Raw genomic sequence first — 23,539 nt, forward strand, 5'->3', positions numbered from 1 at the left:
CGCCATTTGCTCACTTGAAACACCAGGGGGTGTTCTTAAAAGGGTATGCTCAATTCACCAAAAAGGAAAAAGGAATTTATTAATGAATTCACCAGAAGGAGGGGGGGAAAGGTGTGGTTTACTTAGGACAAAGGACAAGAATCAAATCCCCTGCTACTTATCCCCTGAGTGCACAAGGATGGCAGGAAGTGAAACCTTAGGAAATACAGTGACCTATCACAACGCCTGCCCTCCAGCTTTGCAAAGAGTCCCAGCAGGGCGACACACAGAGCTGCCCTCCTCTTCTGCGGGCTCAGACAGCGCCGCGGGTCTGAAGACCTCAAACACGCACCCATCGTAGGCGCCACTGACAATCCTCTTGTTATCAAACCGAATACATCGCACCAGTTCTTCGTGCCCCTCCAGGACTCTCAAACAGGCGCCACATTCGATATCCCACAGCCTTGAAAGAGAAAGAGACAACTGTAACAAACCCCCACCTGAGACTCACCCCGCCCTCCAGTTCTTCCTCTCCGCTCCTCCAGACATGGTTTCCACTGCCTTGAGCTCTTCATATCACACTCCTTAGTCCACACTGCACATGTGAGCACACTTATACCCTTTGTGTGTTTTAGCACTAATTAAGGAGAGGCAGTCTGACTTTCTGCCGTGCTTGTTTTCATACCATCTAAGTTGTGACATTGACTATTTGAGTCAAAGCACCCAACAGAAACCCCCGCTATGTTTAGTTCCTAGGTATCCGCCCGGTGTCTGAGTTTTTGACAGCACGTAGTTAGATGGCCTGGGAGGACTTTCCTGGAGGAAACCAGGCTGCCGGTGGTGAGAGAAAAAATGCAGAGGAGCAAGAGGGGCAGAGAGCTGACCTCACCAGACTGCAGCCAAAGTCCATGTCTACTGAAGTCAGGACTGGCAGACCAGCACGGTGGCCTCCTGATCCTCAAAAGGCTTAGGGACACCTCTTCACTGATGTGTACAGTATACTAGGGCTGCCCGGTTTTATGGGGCCTGAGTGGGAGACGCATTAGGCATGTACAGTTGAATTGGAAATATAAACCCACTAACTACATTGAAGCCTTTCCCTCTGCATCTGATTTATATAATTCTAGAGTTAGATGTTTGGTTTTCTCTATTGTGGTTGATTTCTGTACATTACTTGCAAAAAGAAACCACAGCAAACCAGCCCATGCAAAGCCAGGGAGCACACTAAGGCATGATGCCTTTCTCAGCGACTCCCATCACAACCCCACAAACACCTGACTACAGGCCCCAGCAGATCTGCTTCCGAAAGTAAGACTACTTCCTCTAACCCAGGGTGAACAGAGCCATTCGGCACAGCTACTATGACTCCAAGGTGGCTCCTTTCAACCAATTGCAAAGTAATACACACTATTTTATAAAACTGCAAAAACTGTAATGAGGAAGGTAAAGGACTTTTTATTGACAAAACATAAAAGCAATATTACAAAGCACGATGAAGAAAACCACAATAGAAGCTCTAAACTAACTTGTATGAATCTTAAAATAAGACCTAAATTTTAGATGCACAATACGCCATAAATACATATAATTACTACATCAATTAAAAACAAAAAGACTGAAAAAAAATTTATGGCATTTATAGTCTTGTTGTTATTATCTGCTTGTTTCCTTTCCTTTTCTTGTTTTTAATTATTTTTTCTAATAATATTTATTTTGCCCAAACATTAGGCAATTTGGTTATAAACCACACAGTGACGGTCACTTCTGTAAAGCTACTACTAACATGTTCCGGGACAGTGGAAAAGATGGCTTGAACAGGTAATAAGGGATGCTCTTAAGATATAAAATATCTACGTCTAGTCATTAAAAAGGAAGAAGACTGGCTGTGGGAAAGAGAAAAGGGAGGGAAGAGAACCAGCCATCAGGAGGGGGTGGCTCTGAGATGCCATCTCTGGGGGAGACACAAAGCAGGCTGCTATCTGCCGCAGAGAGGCAGGTCTGCAGGCGAGGGAAGCAGAGCGCCGGGCCAGAGCACCCCGTCCATTCGGAGGCTCTGGTAGTAAGTGATCATGGTGGAGTTGAGGGCATAGGCCTGTGTGCTGGGGGACTCTAGGAAGAACCCCCACCCACGGTCCACAGCTTTCCTACTCAGAGCACACAGAACCAAACAGGACTGGGAGGTAAATCGATACTATGGCAAAAATAAGCCTACCCTGCTCGCATGCCAAAGTGCACCCACCTAATGGTGTTATCTGATGATCCACTGACAACCAGCCGATCCCTGTACTGCAGACAGGCGATGCCTCGCTTGTGCCCATTCAGAGTCCGGACGAACTCACAGGTGCTCGTGCTCCAGACCTGCAGGACAAACAGCCATGTCTTCAAGAAAAAACACAGAAAAGTCCTCCCACAAAGTGCCTTTTGAAAAGTGAAAATATGAGAGCTTTTAAGAATGAGTCAAAGACAGGATTATAAAGTAGTCTCTTCTAACTCAAATTTGGAAGCTAGGGGACAGACTGGAGAGCATAAGATTTTCTTAGCTATTGAGTAATAAAACTGGAGTGAAAAACAGAGGGAAGCTGTGCAGTCTGTGAACCCTGGGACCTTCACAGAGAAAGCATCTCCTGGAGGGTGCACACGTTCACTCATCGGAGGAGAGAGCTGATACCAGATTCTGACTGCAGGCCAGCTGACATGTCAAACCCAGTGTTAACTAATATAAAAAGCTTCACCTTTCCTCCTCTTTCCCAGCAGCTTCTAGAATATCTCCATTTATTCTGACATACCACTCAGTATTACAGAGGTGGAGTGAACAATCTCCTTTTCTGTGAACTTATCTGTAAGACTTCAATGTCCACAGGCACACTGAACAGGAGATACAACTGGAGCACCCTGATTTACTGTACCAGCTGCATCTGTGGTTGAACAGGACAGATATATACATGGAAAAATGAAAAACAAAAGGAGTTGCTGGATCCCTATCTCATACCATATAAAAAATATTAATTCAAAACTGGTCAAAGACTTAAATAAGCTGAAGCTATGCAACTCTTTGAGGAAAACCCAAGAGTAAGCTGTGTGACCTAGGATTCGGCAGTGGATTCTTAGATATAAAAACAAGAGCAAAGGCAAGAAAAGGAAAAAAATTGATAAACTGGAAATCAATAAAATTAAAATAATTTGTGCTTTAAAGGACACCAGCAAGAAAGTAAAAGACACCCCTTAAAGAATGGGAGAAAATATCTGCAAACCATATATCTGATGAGGGTCTTGTATCCAGAATATATATTTTTAAAAAATAAATAAACAAAAACAAAACTTTTACAACTCAATTATAAGAGAACAAATCATCCAATTTTTGAAGTATAAAAAAAGAATTAAGTAGACATTTCTCCAAAGAAGGTATTTGAATGACCAAAAAGCATAGAAAAGATGCTCAGTTTTAATAGTCATTAGGGAATGCAAACCAGAGCCACAGAGAATCTTCTGCACACACGCCAGGGCGGCTATAATCAAAAAGATAGTAACAAGTGTTGGCAAAGGTGGGGAGAAATCCTGCCAACTGATATTATGAAGGAGCTGCTCTGTAATCAGCCCCAAACTCTCCTGAATTCCAAGCACTGATCTTGTACTGACTGGTGTGAGTGTGGAGTGAGTAGGCTAACGCACTCAAACTGGCCATTCAGCTTCCAAACCACCCGAAACCTAAAGCTTGACACAACTCAGTCCAAAATCTGTGGGGCTACTAAATATCAGAATGCTGTCTAACGCTGGTCACTAACAGAAGGTTCTTAGAGCAAGTTCAAACTCTTACTGCTGACACTCTGGAAAAAACAGTTTGGCAGTTCCTCAAAATGTCCAACCCAGAGCTGTCATTCCAAGAGAACTGAAAACAAATGAACGTGCAAAAACTTACACACCAATGTTTACAGCAGCATTATGAGTAAGAGCCAAATGATGGAAGTAAACAAAAGGCACATCCACTGATAACTGGACAAACAAAATGTGGTCCATTCACACAATGGCATTCTTACTTGACCCTCAGAAGAAATGAAGTCCTGATGTGTGCAGTGATGCACGTGGGTGAGCCCTGAAAAGGACACTCAATGAAAGCAGCCAGACACAGAAGGCTACGTTTTGAAAGACCTCGTTTATAAGAAAAGCCCCAAACAGACGAATCCACAGAGGCAGAGGCAGAGGCAGACTGCCAGGCTGACTGTTAACAGGCCTGAGGGATTTAGATGGAAATGTGATCAGAGTGGTCGGAATAGACTGTGGAGATGCCGGGCAACCCTGTGAACGTCAAGGGCCCCTGGATCACACATTCAAAAACACTGAATCTAGTGGTGTGGAAAACACACCCCACGGAGCTGGGGCTGGAGCTCGGTACTACAGCACTCGCCTAGCATGCAAGAGGCCCTGGGTTCGATCCTTAGCACCACCTAAAAATAAAGATATAAAATATTGCGTCCAACTGCAACTAAAAAATGAAAGAAAGAAAGAAAGAAAGAAAGGTTAAAAAATATCATGATTAAAAATAAACCCCAGGAAAGCTGTTATGAAAATATAGGAAAGCTAAAATTTGCAAAGGGTGAAACAGATACCGGACTCAGAACCACACCTGCCACCTCGCGTGCTCCCCTAGCCTGCACCTTCTGGTCAACCTGGGCTGAACGTCCAGCATAGGGCTTGTGGCATGGCGAGCTCTCAACATCATGAGAATAAATCAAATCTAAGACCTGCCACACCTCTGCAGGGTGCCAGGAGGGCAGGCAGGTTGTGGGAAGCTCCTCACACACAACCCGTGTGCCAATAGTGAGTTAAAACGTTACCAACAAAGCTGTGTCAACAAGTTGAGGACTGTCCTCCATTATGACCCATGGCTTTTCCTTCTGATTTGTCTGTGACTCCAGAAGCACACAACGGGGAGGGTCGCAAGGGCTCATGAGCAAACAGAGGAAAACAGAGATCCTGCCAGGTACCAGGCCGGCACGAGCCATCTCTGCTCTCTCTGATGTATAAAGGCCAGAAACAGTCAGGGTTAGGATGCAGGCACACTTACTTTGATGGTCCTGTCACCGGAGGCAGACACGATGTACTTATCATCAAAGTCTACCACATTGACTGCAGCACGGTGGCCAACCAAGACACGGCGTAAAGTGATATCGGTGGCAGAAGCCATGTCCCACACAGCAATAGAGCGGTCCTTGGAACACGTCACCATCAGTCCGTTGCTGAAGCGTAAGTGCAGTACGGCTTCATTGTGATGGATCAATGTGTTAAGAACTTCCCCTGTGTTCACGTCCCAGACTCTAGAAAACAGAAACCACGGTGCTTCATCACTGACGGCCAGGGACAGGTTCTGAAGCTGAGCACTGGATCCACTGAAGACACCTAAGCACATGCTAAAAGGGGGACCCCAGCTGCAATTTGTTTGCCAAGAAGTTCAGAGATGGTTTCAGAGAGGCAGCTAATTCTGGCTTTGCTCAGGTTTACTTGACACTCAGGTACCCAGGGATGGCGCTGCAGGCTCATGCCAGGGCCAAGATGGTCCCTAAAGGAAGCAGGCTTCCAGTGGGTCTGGGATGACACGCGGGAGGAGGCTGCAGCTGAGCTAAGGTGCTTGCTGTCCTCTGGCAAGCCTCACTCTAGTCTCATCACTGACCACATCCACTGCTTCACTTCAGGGACAAAGCCAGGGTCTCCTGGTGGCTCCAGGCTTGAGACATGAGGTTCTTAGGAGCAGCCATTCCAAAAAAAGAGCTTTTCTGTAGCCCCAATCTTGTAAGACCTCACCCCCACCCAGAACAGAGGAGAAAGACTAAATCCTCCAAGGCTGAGACGCCATCTGCGGAAGAAATCTCAGTCTGGAGGTGGTGAGCCAGGGAAAGGCCGACAGGTCCGCTGAGGACAGGATACCAGAAAGCCTGAGAATCCAGGGTCAGGTGCCTGGACAGGTGCCTGCAATACCAGGGTCAGCCCAGAAGAAGGAGTACCTCTGCTCTCCAATCCCTCGAGCCCCTACAGTCCAGCTGGGGCTTTGCCGCACGTCCTCTCTCTCTGCTGGACACATCACTTCCCTTACCAAAGTCCACCAGAAGTGGAGAAGCCTGCTGGCCACATGGGGTGGGAAGGATCTCATGAAGTCCCCTGCCCACTCCTCCACACCCAGCCAGCAGCCACTGCTTCACTGCTGCTCTGGGACAGACCATGTCCACCTTTATTACTCTGTTCTGAGTAATCAAGTCTCCACCACAAGACTGCTGCCCACAGTCCTGACCAATGTACCTTTGAAGTTCAGAATGGAGGGACTGCGTGGTTCTGAGGAATTATCTAACTTCTCTGGACTTGGCTTCCTAATATCTTTATTAAAATGAATACACTATCTACGGGCTTTCCAAGGCTGATGTGAGAACTCAACAACACAACACACAGACACCTAGCACTCTCTGCTCTCAGATCTGACTTTCCCCAAGACCCTCAGAAGGATCTGAAAACTGACTCTGGTCCACCCCCCCACCCCTGGTACTTGCAGGTTGGCGCCCACCCTTCTCCCAGAACAGCAGCCTTCCTCCTCTCTGTTCTGGACCACAGGCTCCAAGAGGAGAAGGCAGGCCTTGGGCCAGGCCACTCGTTTCCACAGGAAAGCACACTGCTGTCTCTATAACACTGGCAAGGGGAAGACGACACACTTAAAAATGAGCTCTCCTGCCTACATGACTCAGACTCATCGATATCAAACTTGGTTCTGATGAGTCCAAACATGGAAAGCTGACCCAAGAAAACAGGAAGCCTGGGGCCTCCCCACAGAGGGAACACAGCTCTGCGCAATGAATCCAATCACTCACCTCACTGTGGAATCCGAAGAGCCAGTTACAATGACACGCTCGTCATACTGGAGACAGAGGACAGAGCCTGTGTGTCCTGTTAACACTTTCAAACATTCCAGGCTGGTTTTATCCCAAATCTATCGAGACAAGACCAACCATAAACAATGATTTAGCGGATAACATTTTATAAATGCTGTTATACTTCGTGTTCGGAATCATAAAACACACCTGTGTTATGGTAAGAATGGTTAAATGGGTAGGAAATGACAAGAAAGAATATGGGAGGTACTAATTAACTTCCAGAATCAAAGTGCTATTTTGTTCAGTTTGTACTGATCTCATTAAAATTATCAGGTGAATTCTAAGAGAAATTTTTAAAATAAAATCTGTGGGTTGGTCTCGGTGGCACAAGCCTATGTAATCCCAGTGGCTCAGGAGGCTGAGGCAGGAGGATTTCGAGTTCAAAGCCTAGCCTCAGCAAAAGCAAAGTGTTAAGCAACTCAGTGAGACCCTGTCTCTAAAGAAAATACAAAATAGGGCTGGGGACATAGCTCAGTGGTTGAGTATCCCTGAGTTCAATCCCCAGTACCCCGCCCCCCAAAATTAAAAAAATAAAATAAAATCTGCAACGAGTCTGCTCATCCTCTGGAAAACAATGTGACAACATCAATTAAGGCCCTTTACAAATGTACAGCCCCTACCTTATGTTTACAAAAATAAAAAATGAAAAGCTCAACATTTCAGAAAAAATCCCAGGGTAAACTATAAAGAGGTCTTACTGAGAAGACACCATGCTTTATTAGAGAATTAAACACTTAAAAATCTGAATAAAAATGGTCTACAGAGTGACATAATAACTACATATTTTTGCTAAAAAGATTAAAAGGAAATAAAATGTTAGAAATAGGCTTTTTATACTGAGTGTTGCTTCTCTCCTTTTACTGTCCACACAGTTTTGTCTTCTCCAGAATGTCCCCCAGCAGGAATTTACACCAGCCTTTTTTTTCAGATTGCTTCTTTAACTCAGTAAGATGCATTAAAGGTTCCTCCATGTCCTTTCATGGCTTGATAAACCAATTTCTTTTTAGTGCCAAACATCCCTTTATCATCTGGTTGTATCACAGTGTATTTATCCATTCACCTACTGTTTCCAAGTCCTGGCAATTATGAACAAAGCTGCAATAAAAATCTGTGTGTGGGTTTCTGGGTGGACATAACTTTTCAACTCCTTTGCTGGATCCAATGGCAAGAGTACGTTTAATTTTGTAAGAACTGCCAAACTGCCCTCCAAAGCAGCTGTTCCATTTGACATTTCCACCAGAATGAACAATGGAGTTCCTGTTGCTCCACATCCTTGCTACCACTTGGTGTTGTCAGTGTTATGGATTTTAGCCATCTTACTGGACATGCTGCAGTAGCTCACTTTTTTTTTTAATTAGTTATTCAAGACAATATAATGATCTTGACATATTTATTATACATTTGATTCAAATGGTGTATGAATTCTCATTTTTCCACGTGTACAGATTGCAGGATCACATTGGTTATACAGCCACGTATATATATATACAGCAATACTAGTGTTGTTTTAATTTGCATTTTCTTGACAACAGGTGATATGGCACATATCTTTGCAAATGCTGGTCTGCCACCTGCCACCTGTAATGAGTTCTCTTTTTACAGTCTTTGCCCATTTTTAAAATGTGGTTGTATATTTTCTTATTGTCAAAAACAAGTCTAAAGTCATTTTTAAATTTTTTTTTTTTAGTTGTAGGTGGATACAATACTTTTATTTTTATGTGGTGCTGAGGATCGAACCCAGTACCTCACGCATGCTAAGCGAGCATTCTATCACTGAGCCACAATCCTAGTCCCTGAAGTCTTTTTTTTTCTAATTAAAAAGTTTTTTGCACATTTGAATAACACTCCTTCACCAGATATGTCTTTGACAAATCTTTTTTCCCAGACTACGGCTTATTTTCTCCTGCTCTTGACAATGTATCTCACAGAGCAGAAATCTTTAATTCTAGGGACATCTATCTTATTAGTTTTTTCTTTTACAGACAGACAATGCTTCTGTTATTATATCTAAAATGTTATCACCAAACCCAGCACCATCTTACCATCTGAATCAGTAAGCCCACTCCCAGGTTTTACTCAGATAAACTGAAAACTTACATTTTCACAAAAACCTACATGCATGAACTTATAGTGGCTTTATTCACAATTATGAGAAACTGCAAATAATACAAATATCCTTCAACAACTAAATAGATAAACACACTGTGGTAACTACTCAGCAATAAAAAGGAATGAAGTACTACTAGCTGCACCAACACAGATGGTCTCCAGTACACTCAGCTAAGTATAAAGTCAGAATTAAAAGGATATACACTAGCTGGGCATAGTGGCACAAGCCTGTAATCCCAGTGGCTCAGGAGGCAGAGAAGAAGATTGTGAGTTCAAAGCCAGCCTCAGCAACTTAGCAAGGCGCTAAGCAACTCAGTGAGATCCTGTCTCTAAATAAAATACAAAATAGGGCTAGAGATAAGGCTCAGTGGTCAAGTGCCTGAGTTCAATCCCCAGTAACCCCCCCCCCCCAAAAAAAAAGAATACACACTACATGAATTGATTAAGAAAATATTCTGGAAAAGGCAAAAAATTGTAGAGATGGTAAAAAAGATCACTGGTTTCCAGGGCATGGGATGGGTGGGAAGAGGTAACTCTAAAAGAGCAGTGTGAAGGACTCTGAAGGAACAACCGAACTGTTAGGCACCTCTGTGGGTTTGCTTTCCGTCAAAAATAGCAAACTTGGGGCTGGGGCTGTAGCTCAGTGGTAGAGCGTTCATCTAGCATGTGTGAGGCACGGGGTTCGAGTCTCAGCACCACATAAAGATAAATAAAATAAAGGTCCATCAACAACTAAAAAAAAAAATGAAATATTAAAAAAAGGAGCAAACTTTATTGAATGAAAATTATACCAAGAAAGAAAAAAAAAAAAACTTTAAAAAAAAACCTCAACATTTTCTTAAATTTGAGGAAATAAGCTACAACATAAACCAAACTGCCAGATAAGGCCAATCAGACTAAACATGGAAAAATGATGCAGCTCATCTAGGACTGAAGAATGAGGGAAAACAATAGAAGCTGCTCATCACTTTCCATATTACTTGAGCCCTTCTCAGAAACTGTAAATGCAATGACCTTTACAGGAAAACCAGTTAGCAAAGTAACCTAGAGCCCTGGGACACTGGACACCCTCTATTTGCACCTGAACAGAGAATACAGAATCTGTTTGTACTCAGAGAACAAGGAGACAATCCAGGGTCACATCATTAGTCACAGGGAAATGCTCTTTAGAACCACACTGGGGTTACCAAGGTTGATTGGAACTGCTAAGACCCAATCTGAATAAATGGAAAGACGGTCACATCTAGTGTCTAACACATAATCACAATTCTAACAATAACACATACAAAATGCAGTAGTCATTCACCTTAATAGAATTATCTCGTAGGCCACTGATGATTTTCTCATCATCGTACTGTAAACAGTAGACACCTTTACTGTTTTCAGAGCGGCACTGAATCCTCTGCAAGTTGTGTCGTCCACACCGCCAGTTGGATTCTATAGTCTAGGGGGAAAGGAGGCAAGAGATGAGCTTGTGTGAATCAACTATTCTACTAGGTCTCAGAATCTACTACTGCTTCCAGAAGTAGCATACCACCGATACCCCAATCCTGGTTTGCATAACTGTCTGTGGAGAGGACTCACACTCTTTTCCAAGTAAGACATTAGCCCAACAATGTTTTTTCTCAAACTTTCCCTGCCCATCTGGCAACTATCATAGGATTTCCAATGAGTTTTGGGTTAGGTCTGAAATGGCCTAGACAGAATTCAATATGTTTAAAGAATGTCATTTGTACCCAAAACACACAAATAAATAATAACTCATTGGGTCACTCCCTACTGCCAATTAAAATATTGGTCAAAAGACTGCTGGCATCATTAAGCATGCACTGACAATCTAGGTAGCCAACCAAAGCACCGTCTGGATCATTGAGAATAGACACTGTGCAACTAGTACACACCCAATCACAGAATTCTGTATTTCTTTACAAGTTGCCTTAGAGTGAGAATGGCACGTTTCAACCCAGAGTCTCATTCTTTCATCATTCAGCAACGTTTACTGAGATGTTTGTCTGTTCCAGGCACTGTGTTAGGAAGTGGGGATAAAAAGACCCAGGAAGCATCTGTGTTCAAAGCAGACCCAAGCCCACAGTGTATGGAACTGGACCGACAGTCCCACAGTCCCCCACCTACAGTGGTTTGACGTATGATGCTTTGGCTTCATGGTGCCAAAGCAATACACATTCAGGAGAAACCGCATTCAGTAGAAACTGCACTTTGAATCCTGATCTTTTCCCTGGCTAGCCATTTGCAATGCTGGGCAATGTCAGCAAGTCACAACTCCGAGTCAGTCACCCAGCACAAGGGAAACAACCAAATCTCTGCAGTACAGTGTGCCACTAAGCTAGATGTTTTGTGGGTTAAGAATAAATGCATTTTCAGTTTACAGTGGGTTTATCAGGATGTTAACTCCACTGTAAATTGAGAAGCATCTATAGTTCAAATTAAGTTTATCTGGTTAAAGGATTGATGCAATCACCTTGGAAAGTTCTCATTAGTCCCCTTTTACAAACAAGAATACAACTTGCCTCAGGTCACAGACTACTAACTATACTACCTGGAAATCCTGCCCAGTTCTTTCTGACTCAGCCCAGGCTTTTGCTACTAATGTATATCATGCCTCTCAAGAAAGATGGTCTGAGCTCTAGAGTCATAAGACCACCAACAATTCAAAAAGAACATCCACGCCAGGGCTGGAGATATAGCTCAGTTGATAGAGTGCTTGCCTCTCATGCACAAGGTCCTGGGTTCAATCCCCAAACTCTTATGCGCTGCAGGACTTGAGGGAGACCACTGGCAAAACTCAATCACCTCTTTAATATCTATGAGGGATTTTTCTGGATCAAAAGATACAATGTTTCTACTGAGAATAACCAAACTCTATGAGTTCTTGGTCCTTGAAATTAGGAGACAATAGGACTTCAATAACTGGTTACACCCAGTTTAGGATATAGTTTTAAGATTACATGAATAGCTACTTATCTTTGAGTAGCTAAAAACTTAATTACTTGCTTTGTTGAAGAAAGGAGGTAAATTTCATCGGTAGTTCCAGTGAGCACCTAAATGCTGGCTCTGCCAACATTGAATAACACATTTCTGCTTATTTTGAAGGCAATATGCTTCTCGACTCTTTGCAATGTTAAACTTCTCTGCATGCTTTGAGCAGGCTCTTGCTTTCCTAATTTTCTGCTGTGTGTTTCATACATAATCCCCCTCAGCACCCATAGAAATTGGTTCCACAATGCGCCACAGGTTCCAAAATCTGCAGATGCTCAACTCCTTCTGTAAAGTGGTGGAGAAGCACCTGTCACCTGTGCATATTCTTTATAGGCTTTAAATCAGCTCTAGGGACCTTGTAATCCCTGATGCAATGTGAATGCCATGTAAATGGTTGTTTTACTGTATTGTTTAGGGAATAATGACCAGAAATAAATATATGTACCTGCTCGATACAGACACAATTTATTTTCAAATATTTGTTATCTGCAGTTGACTGAACCTGTGGGCCTGAAATCCACACACTGGGAGGCTGATGGAGTTTGTAGCCAGTTTAATAATCACTCTGAAGTAGGAATTATTGTTTGCATTTTATAGAAAAGTAAATGCAGGGTTGAGATATTGATGCACATATACTTAAACGGAACTGTTCCCATCATTTGTGGCCCTGTGGCTTTGCAAGGGTCCTAGATACAGGATCCCTACAATAAAAGAACCCTCACTCACAGCCTTGAGGGAGGTCCTGACACCAGGATGCAGGAAGCATGATGGAAATGCCAGGAACAAGGACATAAGTATTTACTCAACTGCTACCAAGTCAGGACTTCTTAACCCAGATCATCTCTTGGAAGTCAGTAAAATGCCAGGCATATAAAACCACATTTCAAAGTCATTCACCCCAACTCTTCCGTCTCTACCAAGACAGACAACAGGTAACAGGTCTCTGTCCATATAAGCAACTTTTTAAAAAGGGGTTCAGAATGTAGTTTCTTTGACTAAACTTAATGCTTGGAATCATTTAAAGAAATGTTGTTTCTTTCCATAGAGACTGAGCTACCTCGGCGTGCCAGCACTCCAGGAAAATGCTGAGAGAGGAGGCGAGGTGTGTTGACCCCAAGCCTTTTTCCTAGCCATCAACTCTGGCAAGGAGTTCCCATATGCAAGTGACACTCTCTGGGAACCACCAGAGTTGATATAGAATACATGACTCTATGTGAACCCAGAATATTACAAAGATGAATACACAACATGTCTTACATATATATCAGGTATTTTAAAATTCGTATCACTGTTCATAGGTTTAAAGAATACACAACAGCTTATAACATCATTGCATCGGTAAGTAGCTTTCTTAGTCTGTATTTCAATGAAGAGAAAACACATTTACTATCTATCACATGAGAGTTTTGGGAAAAAACACAAAAATAAAAAAACGCCGGGCATGATGGCACACACCTGTAATCCCAGCAGCTCGGGAGGCTGAGGCAGGAAGATTGTGAGTTCAAAGCCTGCCTCAGCAAAAGTGAGGCGCTAAGCAACTCAGTGAGACCTTGTCTCTAAAGAAAATACAAAATAGGACTGGGGATGGGGCTCAGTGGGTTGAGTGTCCCTGAGTTCAGTCCCCAATATTCCACCTGCAAAATAAAACAAACAAACCTTTTTTTCCACGTAAAAAGAAGGGGTAGGGGATCCTACAGGTTCTCCCACTACTCCAAGGTGTTTCCTAGAATTGGGTGACTTAGTCCCAATCTTTCACTGTACCTGAAGTCCTGAAGACACAATAGGGAGTACCAGGGAGAAGATCAAGGGTAAGGCCACACAGCCTGGGATGCTTCAGTCCCAGAGATGTTTGGACAGAGAGTACGACCCCCCTCCAACATTGAAGATGGAGTCACACCATCTACCCCACTGTAAACAAGAGCCAGAGGGCAGGACCTCTCTAAAGCTCTCCTAGACATCACCCTTTCATTCTAAGTTGAATCAAAGTCAAGGGGCCCAATTTCTGAAAAACTTATTTCTGAATTTCAAAATAAAAACTTTGCAAATGATCCTTGGTGGGCCATTTTAGGAAGTCCCGGTTAAAAAAAAAAAAAAAAAACCTTTTTTAGAATCCCAAGACAAGGGAGTCTAGCTGGCCACCCACAGGAGCAGGCAGCGCTCCACTGACTGCCTGCCAGAGATACCACCAGGTCTCACAACCTCCACTCCAACTCGAATGCCTTCAAAACAGGTCTTTTTCAAAAAAACTAGACCTTGAAAACTGGCAGGCAGCCCACTGTGGTAGAAAATTCCCAGGTCAAGTAGCAGCTTTGGCAAAAATGACTCAGACGTCTAAGCAACAGTTTCCTCCTCTGTAAACACAGGAGTAGTAATAACCACTCCCTTGGAGTTATTGTTAGGATCGAGGAAGATTACTTGTGAAGTGCTTTTTAGAGTGCCTATTGAGAAAAAAAAATGACCAAAAATAGCAGGCTGTAACAAATAAATAAATTTTATATATATATATGTGTGTGTGTGTGTGTGTGTGTGTGTGTGTGTGTGTGTGTATATCTTCAACAAATTTCCAGGAGTTGTGTCTGGGTCTAGACTGGTATTCAATGGAAAGGGCTTCAGCATCCCAACCCAGCGGGCAGAGGGCAGGGGGCACGAGCTCAGCCTTCACGTGGAATTCAACTCAGGTTAACGCAGCCGCAGGAACCAGACCATACAGGTGTGCCTCTCTAATTATGTGGATACCTGGCATTTCACTTAGGCATCCTGTGGCATTGCTACCGTAGAGGAATACTTTGTGTCTTTGAGAACTTGTAAAATCCCCTTACCCGGCGAAAATTTTCAAAATACTGGGAAGGTAGCCATGATACACAGAATATACAGCGGCATTTAAATTGGCAATAGAGTGAAAACAGATGTCTGAGGATGGAGGAATAACATTATTTTTAGAAGCCTAAACACACTGGGTGGGTGGGCAATTTCAGAGTTTTCTGGTCAGGACAATGTTAATATCAAGTCTGCAAACCACAAAAAAGCGCCCCACTTTCCCCACGTCATGTGGCTTACTGAAAGGTGCGACCCGACATACCATCATTTTCCCCATGGTCTCCTTGCTAAGCAGAGCGCTTCAATACCTTCAATCCAGTGAGCAAGAGAGGCAAAGGGTCTATGGCATGAAGGAGTTTGTCACCACTCTGAAATGGCAGATGAGGAAAATCCAAGTGCAGGACAACAGAACTCTGACCAGTCTGTTGTAACATCTCTCTGTGGAGGGCCCTGAGCGGCATGGAGGAGGAGTGCAGGTGGCAGTTTTGACAATCTAAGGATGAAATTACATCACTACAGCAAAGTGCCCAGCAGTAAGCCACCATGAATAATAAAAGTGACTGCAGCGACCCCAGACAGTAAAGCAGGATGGTACCACTCTGAGCAGTGAGGCTGCGGTCTTCCGGGAATTCCCCGGCGCAGAGGCCCTGTAGACCCTCTCCGTGTGCCGCCAGAACACCAGGAGAGACGGACCTTCGCAGAAGCTAAGAATGTGTGCTCATGCTCTTCAGGCTGCATGCCTCACACCCTCATTTTCTAAACAACAGGAACCAGCCACACTCAGCTAGGTTGCCTACTTAATCCTTAAAATTTAGTCAAGTCCTGATGGGTCAACGCAGAAGGGCAAAGTTCAAGTGAACATTTCCTTCATGCTCATCAGAACCAAATCTGGGAATGGATGGATTACAGGAGCCACATGAAGTAAGCTGTCAAGGTAAAGGAAGAAGAGGGGGGGGGGGGGGCGGCGATGTGAACTGGCAGCCTCAAAAAGCACCAGGGAAGAGACAGGAGACTGGAAGGTGTGGAGGGACATGAACATCCCCTGGGCGCTCCCAGTGGATTCACCTTTCTGCAATGTGCTAAAAGTCCTGTCAAGACTATCTTTCCCCAAATTGAACCCAAACAAGGCCACTTGATACACTATTTTTGTCACTACTGTTATCTTAACTCAGTCAAGGATGCCGAGTATTCACACACTTTGAGGAAGATGAGAAGACCAAGGTGAAACTCCGCAGGCATAAAACACATGCCTCTTTCTGTCTCACCTCTTGGGATTTCCCGTTTGAAAATGTAACTGTAAATGCTAACAACTGTAAGCTTAATGCCCATCTCTTAACTATGTGGCAAATCCTAAAACTTCTTTTAATTTTAGTTTCCTTTTACAACAGACAGGAATAATGGTTTACACCTTGTTGTAAAAATTAAAGCAATAATCTATATAAATCACCCAACATAATTCATGTTTTACTGCAAGGGCTCAAAGAGGGTATTTATCATTACTATAACCTACTTACTAGGGTTTCCGACCAGCTGTAAGGGCAACACCAGGCACTTGAGAGCTTCTTGTTTGTTTAATCCATATCTCTGAAAGAACTTTCTACCCTGGGCAGAATAAGGCATACTCCCCAAAAGAGGTGAACCCCTGATGTGAGATGATAAATATCAATCATGTCATTGCTGGCACTGGTTTCAGTAACCTATGTTACAAACACTGTGTGTGCAGGGCAGAAGAGCACAAGTGGGTCCCAGGCCCACTCCCTCCCCGGATGTAGGACCCAGAGCAAACTGCAGAACCTTTCTGAGCCCGATTCTTCAACTTTGAATAAGGACTGATTTACTTGTCAGGTTTTGTCCAGAATATTCAATTGAGAAATGGATTAGTAAGTGCAAAACAAAGTATCTGGCACAAGTACAGGCTCCATTAGGGGTACACTATTTTTGTCACTAGTGAATATAACAAAATATAAACATCACCCCTTATTCTGAGAGATTTTGCCCACAAAAATCTGGAGGAGACTCTTGCGGTCAACCAGTGGGTTTTCTCAAGCCCACTTTCAGAACCACTGGGAAGACCACTGAGATGCAGAGGTTCTTGCCCAAGAGGGTCTCCCCATGGCTCTGCTTCCTTCACGTCTGCCTCTGCTAACTTTAAAACATTACTGCAGCCTGAGGAAATGGGTGGCCATGAGTGCACACTGCCCATAATAACAGCAGTCATGAGAATTAAATAAAAGTACATAATCAATTCTTCAACCTGATCAAAAGTCTTCCAAAAGTTCCCAGATTTCCATATCATCCTTCTCTAAATAAATTACCTGATAAAATCATTCAAAGAAATTTGGTTAAATACTTGGCCCCACCCAAAAGAACGAGGTCATGTATTTTCTAAGATGTGCACATAGCAACATCTCAGTACAGGCACACAGAGGGGAGAGACGGCAGCTCCCCTGAAACGTGCACACAGTAACCAAAGATCCAAGTTAACACTAGGCTCACCCACCAACACTGCAGGGGTAACTGACTCCATGACCTGAACTGCCATCAGATCCAGTAACTCCCCAACATTATGATTTATCTAGCAGAAGTTTTCAATTATTTAACCCTCTTAAATTGTTACGTTTTAGGTCACTTTAGAGAGCAGAATACTCAAGACAAGAGCTCACGATATTCCAGACACACTCAGACTTACCATTAACCAAATGATTCCATTAGTTCACATCTGACTGACGGGGGGTGGGGACGACGACGACGACGACTCCAAAAGAGCACATGTTTCTCCATTAATGAATTTGGGCACAATAACTTTTATGTCTATCACCTGGGGGGAGGATTACTTCACATTTGGGAAACTGCGTGTAACTTTATGGGAGATACAATGCTGCCTAGTGCAGGCTCAATTTTTCTGCCAAGGAGGAAATAGTGAAGTAACCAGGACCGGCCAAGAACACATGGGAAAGAGTTAATGAAAAATGCCTGTGCATGTCTTTCCTGGTTCAAGGAAAAGGGCTAAATAATAAAACTGAACTAATTAGAACCCATGAACAATATCAAACATCTCTAATGTTTCTCATCAAGTTTACAGAGTTTTACTGGTCTGGTAAAGTTATACTTAAATCCAAAATGGTCCAGAAGCATAATTTGCTCTATAAAACTCAACTATTGCTTAGAATAATTTCTGAGTAATTTTTATGAAAAACTATGAATAATTTACAGAGGAAACTGAGAATGTACCATTTTTCCTTCTCAATAAACATAGCTCAAGAATGCAAAACTGCATTTACTGAAAAATCTGGGCCTTGGATTTTGGAAAATTTTATCAATTTAGAATAAAAATTGATTGTGAATTAAGGTCTTAATTAACTAGCAACCCTGCAGAAATATTTCAAAATTTAGAAAGTTAATTCTGTAAAAGGACATGATTTACTCTGAAGAACAACTGCAGGTTATACATTGTGACTTTTACTCCAAAAGCTCAGCTCTTAAAAAACAACAACAACAACAACAACAACAAAACTTACCAGCTCCATGATTATGGAAGAAGACAACAACAACAACAAAAAATAATAATAAGGCAACACAAAACGTTGAGAACAGGATACAAAGAGCCCATAAAACAGATAAATCATAAAGTTACCTCTATATCCTGGATAATCTTTGGGTATAATGATCTGTAGAATGAATTGGGAGGGCCATCTGTGGGTCTGTTTTTAAACAGGTACTGATCCCTGGCAAATAAACACAAACAGAGGTTACAGTTCGCGCATATGGGTGAATTTTACTTAAACATGGTGTTATAAAGACATCCTATCTTTCATATATTTTAACTTGCATTGAGCTTTACCAGTCAAAAGCCAGATTTCCGACAATTAAGTTTCCATGGTGGAGACCAGGTTGGCTATACCGACTTGGCCCTGGCCTTCTGATTTCTAGGACCAGCACACAATACCCAGCCTTTCATGCCCGAGAGTCTAGTAAGTGCTAATGTGGCTTTGTGATAAATCTAACTTCCTCCTGACCCTCCTCTAACCACCTTGTTCCTCTCTGAAGCTTTTCTGGGGGACAACTGGGCCAGGCCACTGACACAGAGAGGTGCAGATCTGCATTTAAGTTCACAGGTTTTCTTGGAAAAATGCTATCCCTGTGCCTCCAATGTCCTCAACCGGAAGTCATAATAGCAAAATGGCATTTTCTCAGATTTTTTTCTTTATCTTACCTATCTCCTGGTAATGTTATCACTGCTTAAGAAAAAAAGCATACATAACTTTGAAAAACCAAATCACCCATCTGGGCTACACAAAATGTCCTAATAGTTAACAAATAGAGGAAATACACATTTCAGGAGGAGAAATTCTAACAGCTTTAACTCTTTCCCCTTACTCCCCTTCTCTTCTCCCCTTCTTTAAAATTGGCCAACACACTTGCTCATAATTGCTTTTTAGAGTAATCAAGCTGACTCTATGTCAGAGCAACTTTTTTCAACTGGGTACTTACCACCCTCTTCTTTCTGAAAGTCCCTTCCATAGAGGGTCTGTGCGTACCATTCGCTCAATCAGCTTCTTCCAGAGCATTCCTTCTGAGATCACTCGCTGCCATTCTTTACAGACCAGCTCTGCTGCACACAGAGACCTGGCATCCAGGTAGGAAAGAATGTTTTCTGCTATGTGATCTAAGCCTTGCTCTACAAAACAAAAAAGGGAATGAAAGATGGGCAAGGAGATGGGACAGCACCAGACATCAACTCCTTAAAGATAAGAGAACTAAAGAAATCCTGACCCAGGTAAAGTAATATAAAAAGATCTACGGTATTCAGTGACCAAGTACATAAACACATGAAACGCACTTCTTTTGGGTTCTGATTTTTTTTTTTATTATAAAACAAATGATGGCCATTATTCTCTGTAAGAGCTAACAGTTCTATATTTGCAGATGTTTTGATAAAAAGACTTGTTTTTTTTGTTTCACATAACTTTTACAAAACCCCTGTGAGGTAATGACTCCCCAAATTTCAGATGAGATACAGAGAGGCAATGCGCTCAAGGCTTTATTCAGTGATGAAGCGAAGACTGGAACTTGGATTGCCTGCTCTGAAATTTGTGTCCACTCCCCCTACTCGTGGTCTCTCACAATAAATCATATCCTATCAAGCCATGTGACTCTCTGGGAGTTAAAGAGACTAAGGAGGTAGAACTAAGTACTCATCTTTTAAAAGTTAAGTGGCAAATCAAGAGTTAAAGTCAGTTATGCTTAGATATAATTTTGTGCATCGTTTCGTTTCCCTCTTGTAGATCACTTCTGTGACCAACACATTGGTAACACCCTCAAAGGCAACAGCTTGGGTGTTAGCAAACTGTAGAATCTTGGAGAGCCCTGGGTTCAAGAGGCCAAATAATGCCAAGGTCCCTGCACAGATGCTCACTCAAGATAAGGGCCTCTGCCTGACACTGACAACGGGAAGGGGATGACAATGGGCAGCACTGCTGCTACCTACACTCCTCCCCAAGTTCCTGGGACGTCCTCTGTACCATCAAGAAGCAAGCTGTCCCTCAGAGTATGTTGTGTAGGAATGAGAACACAAAACAGGCAGAAAGTTCCAACTTCAGCATCAGTATCAGGTGTACCGCTTACTAGTTCTAATGACATCAAACACACACTGAAATATCCCTGGGCCTGATTTTCTACCATATAGAGTGGTCCTCACCAGTCAGCTGGCCCTGCTCCAACTGCCTGTACAAATCAAATTGTAGAGACAAATCCTGAGAGATTTTAAAAACAAAGCACCTGATAAAGCTAATGTTTTTTCTCTTTTTCAAAATAAACAGAAATTGTATGGGTACAAAGGCTGAGCCAGCAGCTCTGTAACCATGTGGATATACTACTAAGATTAGTGCTAAAGACAGGGCATTGGTGAATGAGTGTCCTCTTCTGTATAATATAGGGGCAATAATCTTTGCTTTATTTTGGAAATATCACAATGAAATGGTGCATAAGTAGTGCTTTATGAACTAAGGGTCCCTTCAACTCTCAGAAAGACTAAGGTTACACTGCTGATTGTGGTTTCTAGGTCTTTCATACATACAAATTCTCCAACCTGAGACTGGACCTAATGCCCAAGCATTGGGTTAATGAGGAAGACTGCACTGGGGCCACTGTCCTTTTTCATGCTTATCACTGTTCAAAGACTGAACTGCCCCCAGCTGACAGTCACATCACAGCAGACTCCTGTGATGGCAGCAAGTTAAAATAAAATCCTCGGCCTCTCCCCTAAAGCATCTATTGAAACAATGCCCCTAATGCTGTATTTGCACAGGCAGTTGGGAGCAGAGAAGGCTTCATGTCGCAATTCTATTTTATTCTTACCACAATGCACCCTTAAAGCCCTATCTGATCCATCCATTTTCATCTCTAGAACTAATTTCATCATTCTGAAGAATGGGTATTATGCACTAGATATGCAGGTGGGCAAATGAATCTTTATCTCAAGTCTAGACTAACAGGTTAAATGGGTCAGAACCAAGGACAGCACCCAATGACCATAACAATTTCCCTCCAGGTCATCACTAATGTCTCCATTAACACTCAAGGGTACCAAGGCTGAGCCAGCAGCTCTGTAACCATGTGGATATACTGCGTCCAGCCCTCAGTCTCCTCCTCAGTCCTCAGGGACATCTGGAGACACGCCCATCGTTCTTCGGACCTGTGTTCTAGTCTGGTGACCTTCCCGGAAAGGACGAGGTGAGCTTGGTGATACTTACTATGTTTGCAGCCTTTCATTTGCAAGTTGGCACCAGCTATTCTGTGTTCCTTTTTAACGTTATAGAAAATAATGACAAAACACATTTAGGGATTTAAAAGCAAAAACTTTTAAATCCTTAAATACCACCCCCAAGAGATCCCGCTCTTAACATTCTGCAGGCACCCCTCTAGGCTGGCACAGCCCTGCGTAATCTTTTCAGATGCTGTTTCACGTTTGAAATTAAGAATTCTGGCAGAAAATAACATCAAATTTTAAAGCTAATACCCCCAAATATACCTTCTCCAATTCCTAAAATCAGGAACCCTGCTCCCCCAGCACCTATGGGTCTGTCATGCAGACTTCCAACACAGTGGCACCACTTGCACGGGGCACGCCGTCCCCAGGAGCTCTACAGGCTGGTTTTCAGTTAGTTCCCAAAGTGCCTCAGTTCTGAATCACAACCAGAGGTGTGTGGCTCTCCTGGCCAACAAGGTGTTTAGGTCTCCTGGTTCCCAGGGTTCCTAAATCCATTCACGTCTTTTTTGACTACAATTTTCCTATCCTTCCTTGTTTTAAAGCCATTGTTCTTACTGGGAAAACAAAAAAAGTTAAATGACACTGAAAATGTGTCACTCTTACATGATTCCAACCATTCTTTATAACTTTCCTGTAAATGATTGATAATTTTGTTTTCAACTCCTTTGGATTACACATTTTGGCTAGTTTTACATTATTTGGGATTTGGTCTTCTTGATACCACGCTCAAAGATCCAGGCCACCTTTTAGGAAGCTCCATGATCACATGTACCTTTCTTTTGCATTCTGTGTTTAATTAAAATCACAGGTATCTCTACATCACTATGGCTGACAAAATTACTCATCAGAATTTCAAATTTCAGAGTATTTCAGCCCTGTTTAACCCTATTTTCTTTTAGAGTCTCTAGCCAAAGGCTTACTGACTTCTAGTTCTTCTTTGAACTTTTCTAGCTCTGGAGTACTTATCTATCTTCCTTTTCTAGTTTCTAAAAATGGTTATTAGAACATATTGCTTGTAAAGTTTATCTTACTTCTACATCACTAACCAGATCCTCCTGATCAGTTATAAACATACCCCTAACCAATTCCTCTATTGAATCCTCTGCTGGAAAATGAAAACAACAGCAAGACAAGAATGATTCAGGAAACTGCTTTGTCTAGTCTCACTGGATGCAATGCCGGCATCATCTGTGTGTGAACTGGGAAAGTAGCATCCAGATCTTCCACTTGAACTGGAGGGTCAGTGTCTGTGACCATGAGTGGTGGAGCCTATGTGACTGTGTCTAAATCACTGACGGTTACTGACCTTTTTTTTTTTTTTTAAAGTAGTGATGGACCCTCTTTTATTCATTTATTTATATGTGGTACGGAGACTTAAATGTGTGAGGCCAAGAGCTCTTCCACTGAGTCATGATCCCAGCCCCTACGGTTACTGATTTTTAAAACTACAGCAACAAAACCACATCCCCATGTCCCCCAGATCTTCTGCTTATTCAATCAGAATCTCCAGATGACAAGGCCCAAGAAACTATTTTTTTAAGTAAGAAGTGACACCAACTAACTCTGACATGCTGAGAACTACAAGTTTATAGCAATGACATCTTTTAGTCCTCTTTGACCACCAACCCCCATACAACTCAACTCTGAATGCTAACAAGTAAGCCATCAATGACTTCTTTACACAAATAAATGCCTTATTAACGCAAAATTTTCTCCTTTCAAACACCATCCGTCCAATGAAAGGACATCTCAGTGATATAGTGGGGTCAGATTAGCTTCCTTTGGTTAATACTTTAAATCCTCTTCATCCTTCTGGAGGCAGCATGTTTGAGTCCTGTGGAAAATGCATGGGCTGTCAAGTCAGATAACCTGGAGAGTCAGAGCCTGTGACCATGAGTGGCGCAGCCCGTGTGACAGGTCTAGACCATTGACAGTTGAATCTTGATTTTGTCCACTG

At 42.7% G+C, this 23,539-nt stretch overlaps 1 protein-coding gene across 6 annotated transcripts in view; it reads right to left on the minus strand.

Annotated features, from left to right (window-relative positions):
- The window catches only part of Fbxw11 (F-box and WD repeat domain containing 11), a 123,465-nt gene that overhangs the window by 10,300 nt on the left and 89,626 nt on the right, over positions 1–23,539 (minus strand). For all 6 annotated transcript variants that reach the window (XM_046421347.2, XM_046421346.2, XM_058571832.1 and 3 more), the window contains 7 exons: positions 19,305–19,491; positions 18,448–18,538; positions 10,306–10,443; positions 6,828–6,946; positions 5,042–5,291; positions 2,219–2,337; positions 332–442 (listed from right to left, as the gene is read on the minus strand). In XM_046421347.2, the coding sequence (XP_046277303.1) occupies positions 332–442; positions 2,219–2,337; positions 5,042–5,291; positions 6,828–6,946; positions 10,306–10,443; positions 18,448–18,538; positions 19,305–19,491 (1,015 nt within the window). The remainder of the gene's footprint in view (positions 1–331; positions 443–2,218; positions 2,338–5,041; positions 5,292–6,827; positions 6,947–10,305; positions 10,444–18,447; positions 18,539–19,304; positions 19,492–23,539) is intronic.

The sequence above is a fragment of the Marmota monax genome, unplaced genomic scaffold (assembly GCF_021218885.2).
Source record: "Marmota monax isolate L192 unplaced genomic scaffold, Marmota_monax_Labrador192_F-V1.1 WCK01_AAM20220418_F8-fsc00084, whole genome shotgun sequence".
Taxonomy (NCBI): domain Eukaryota; kingdom Metazoa; phylum Chordata; class Mammalia; order Rodentia; family Sciuridae; genus Marmota; species Marmota monax.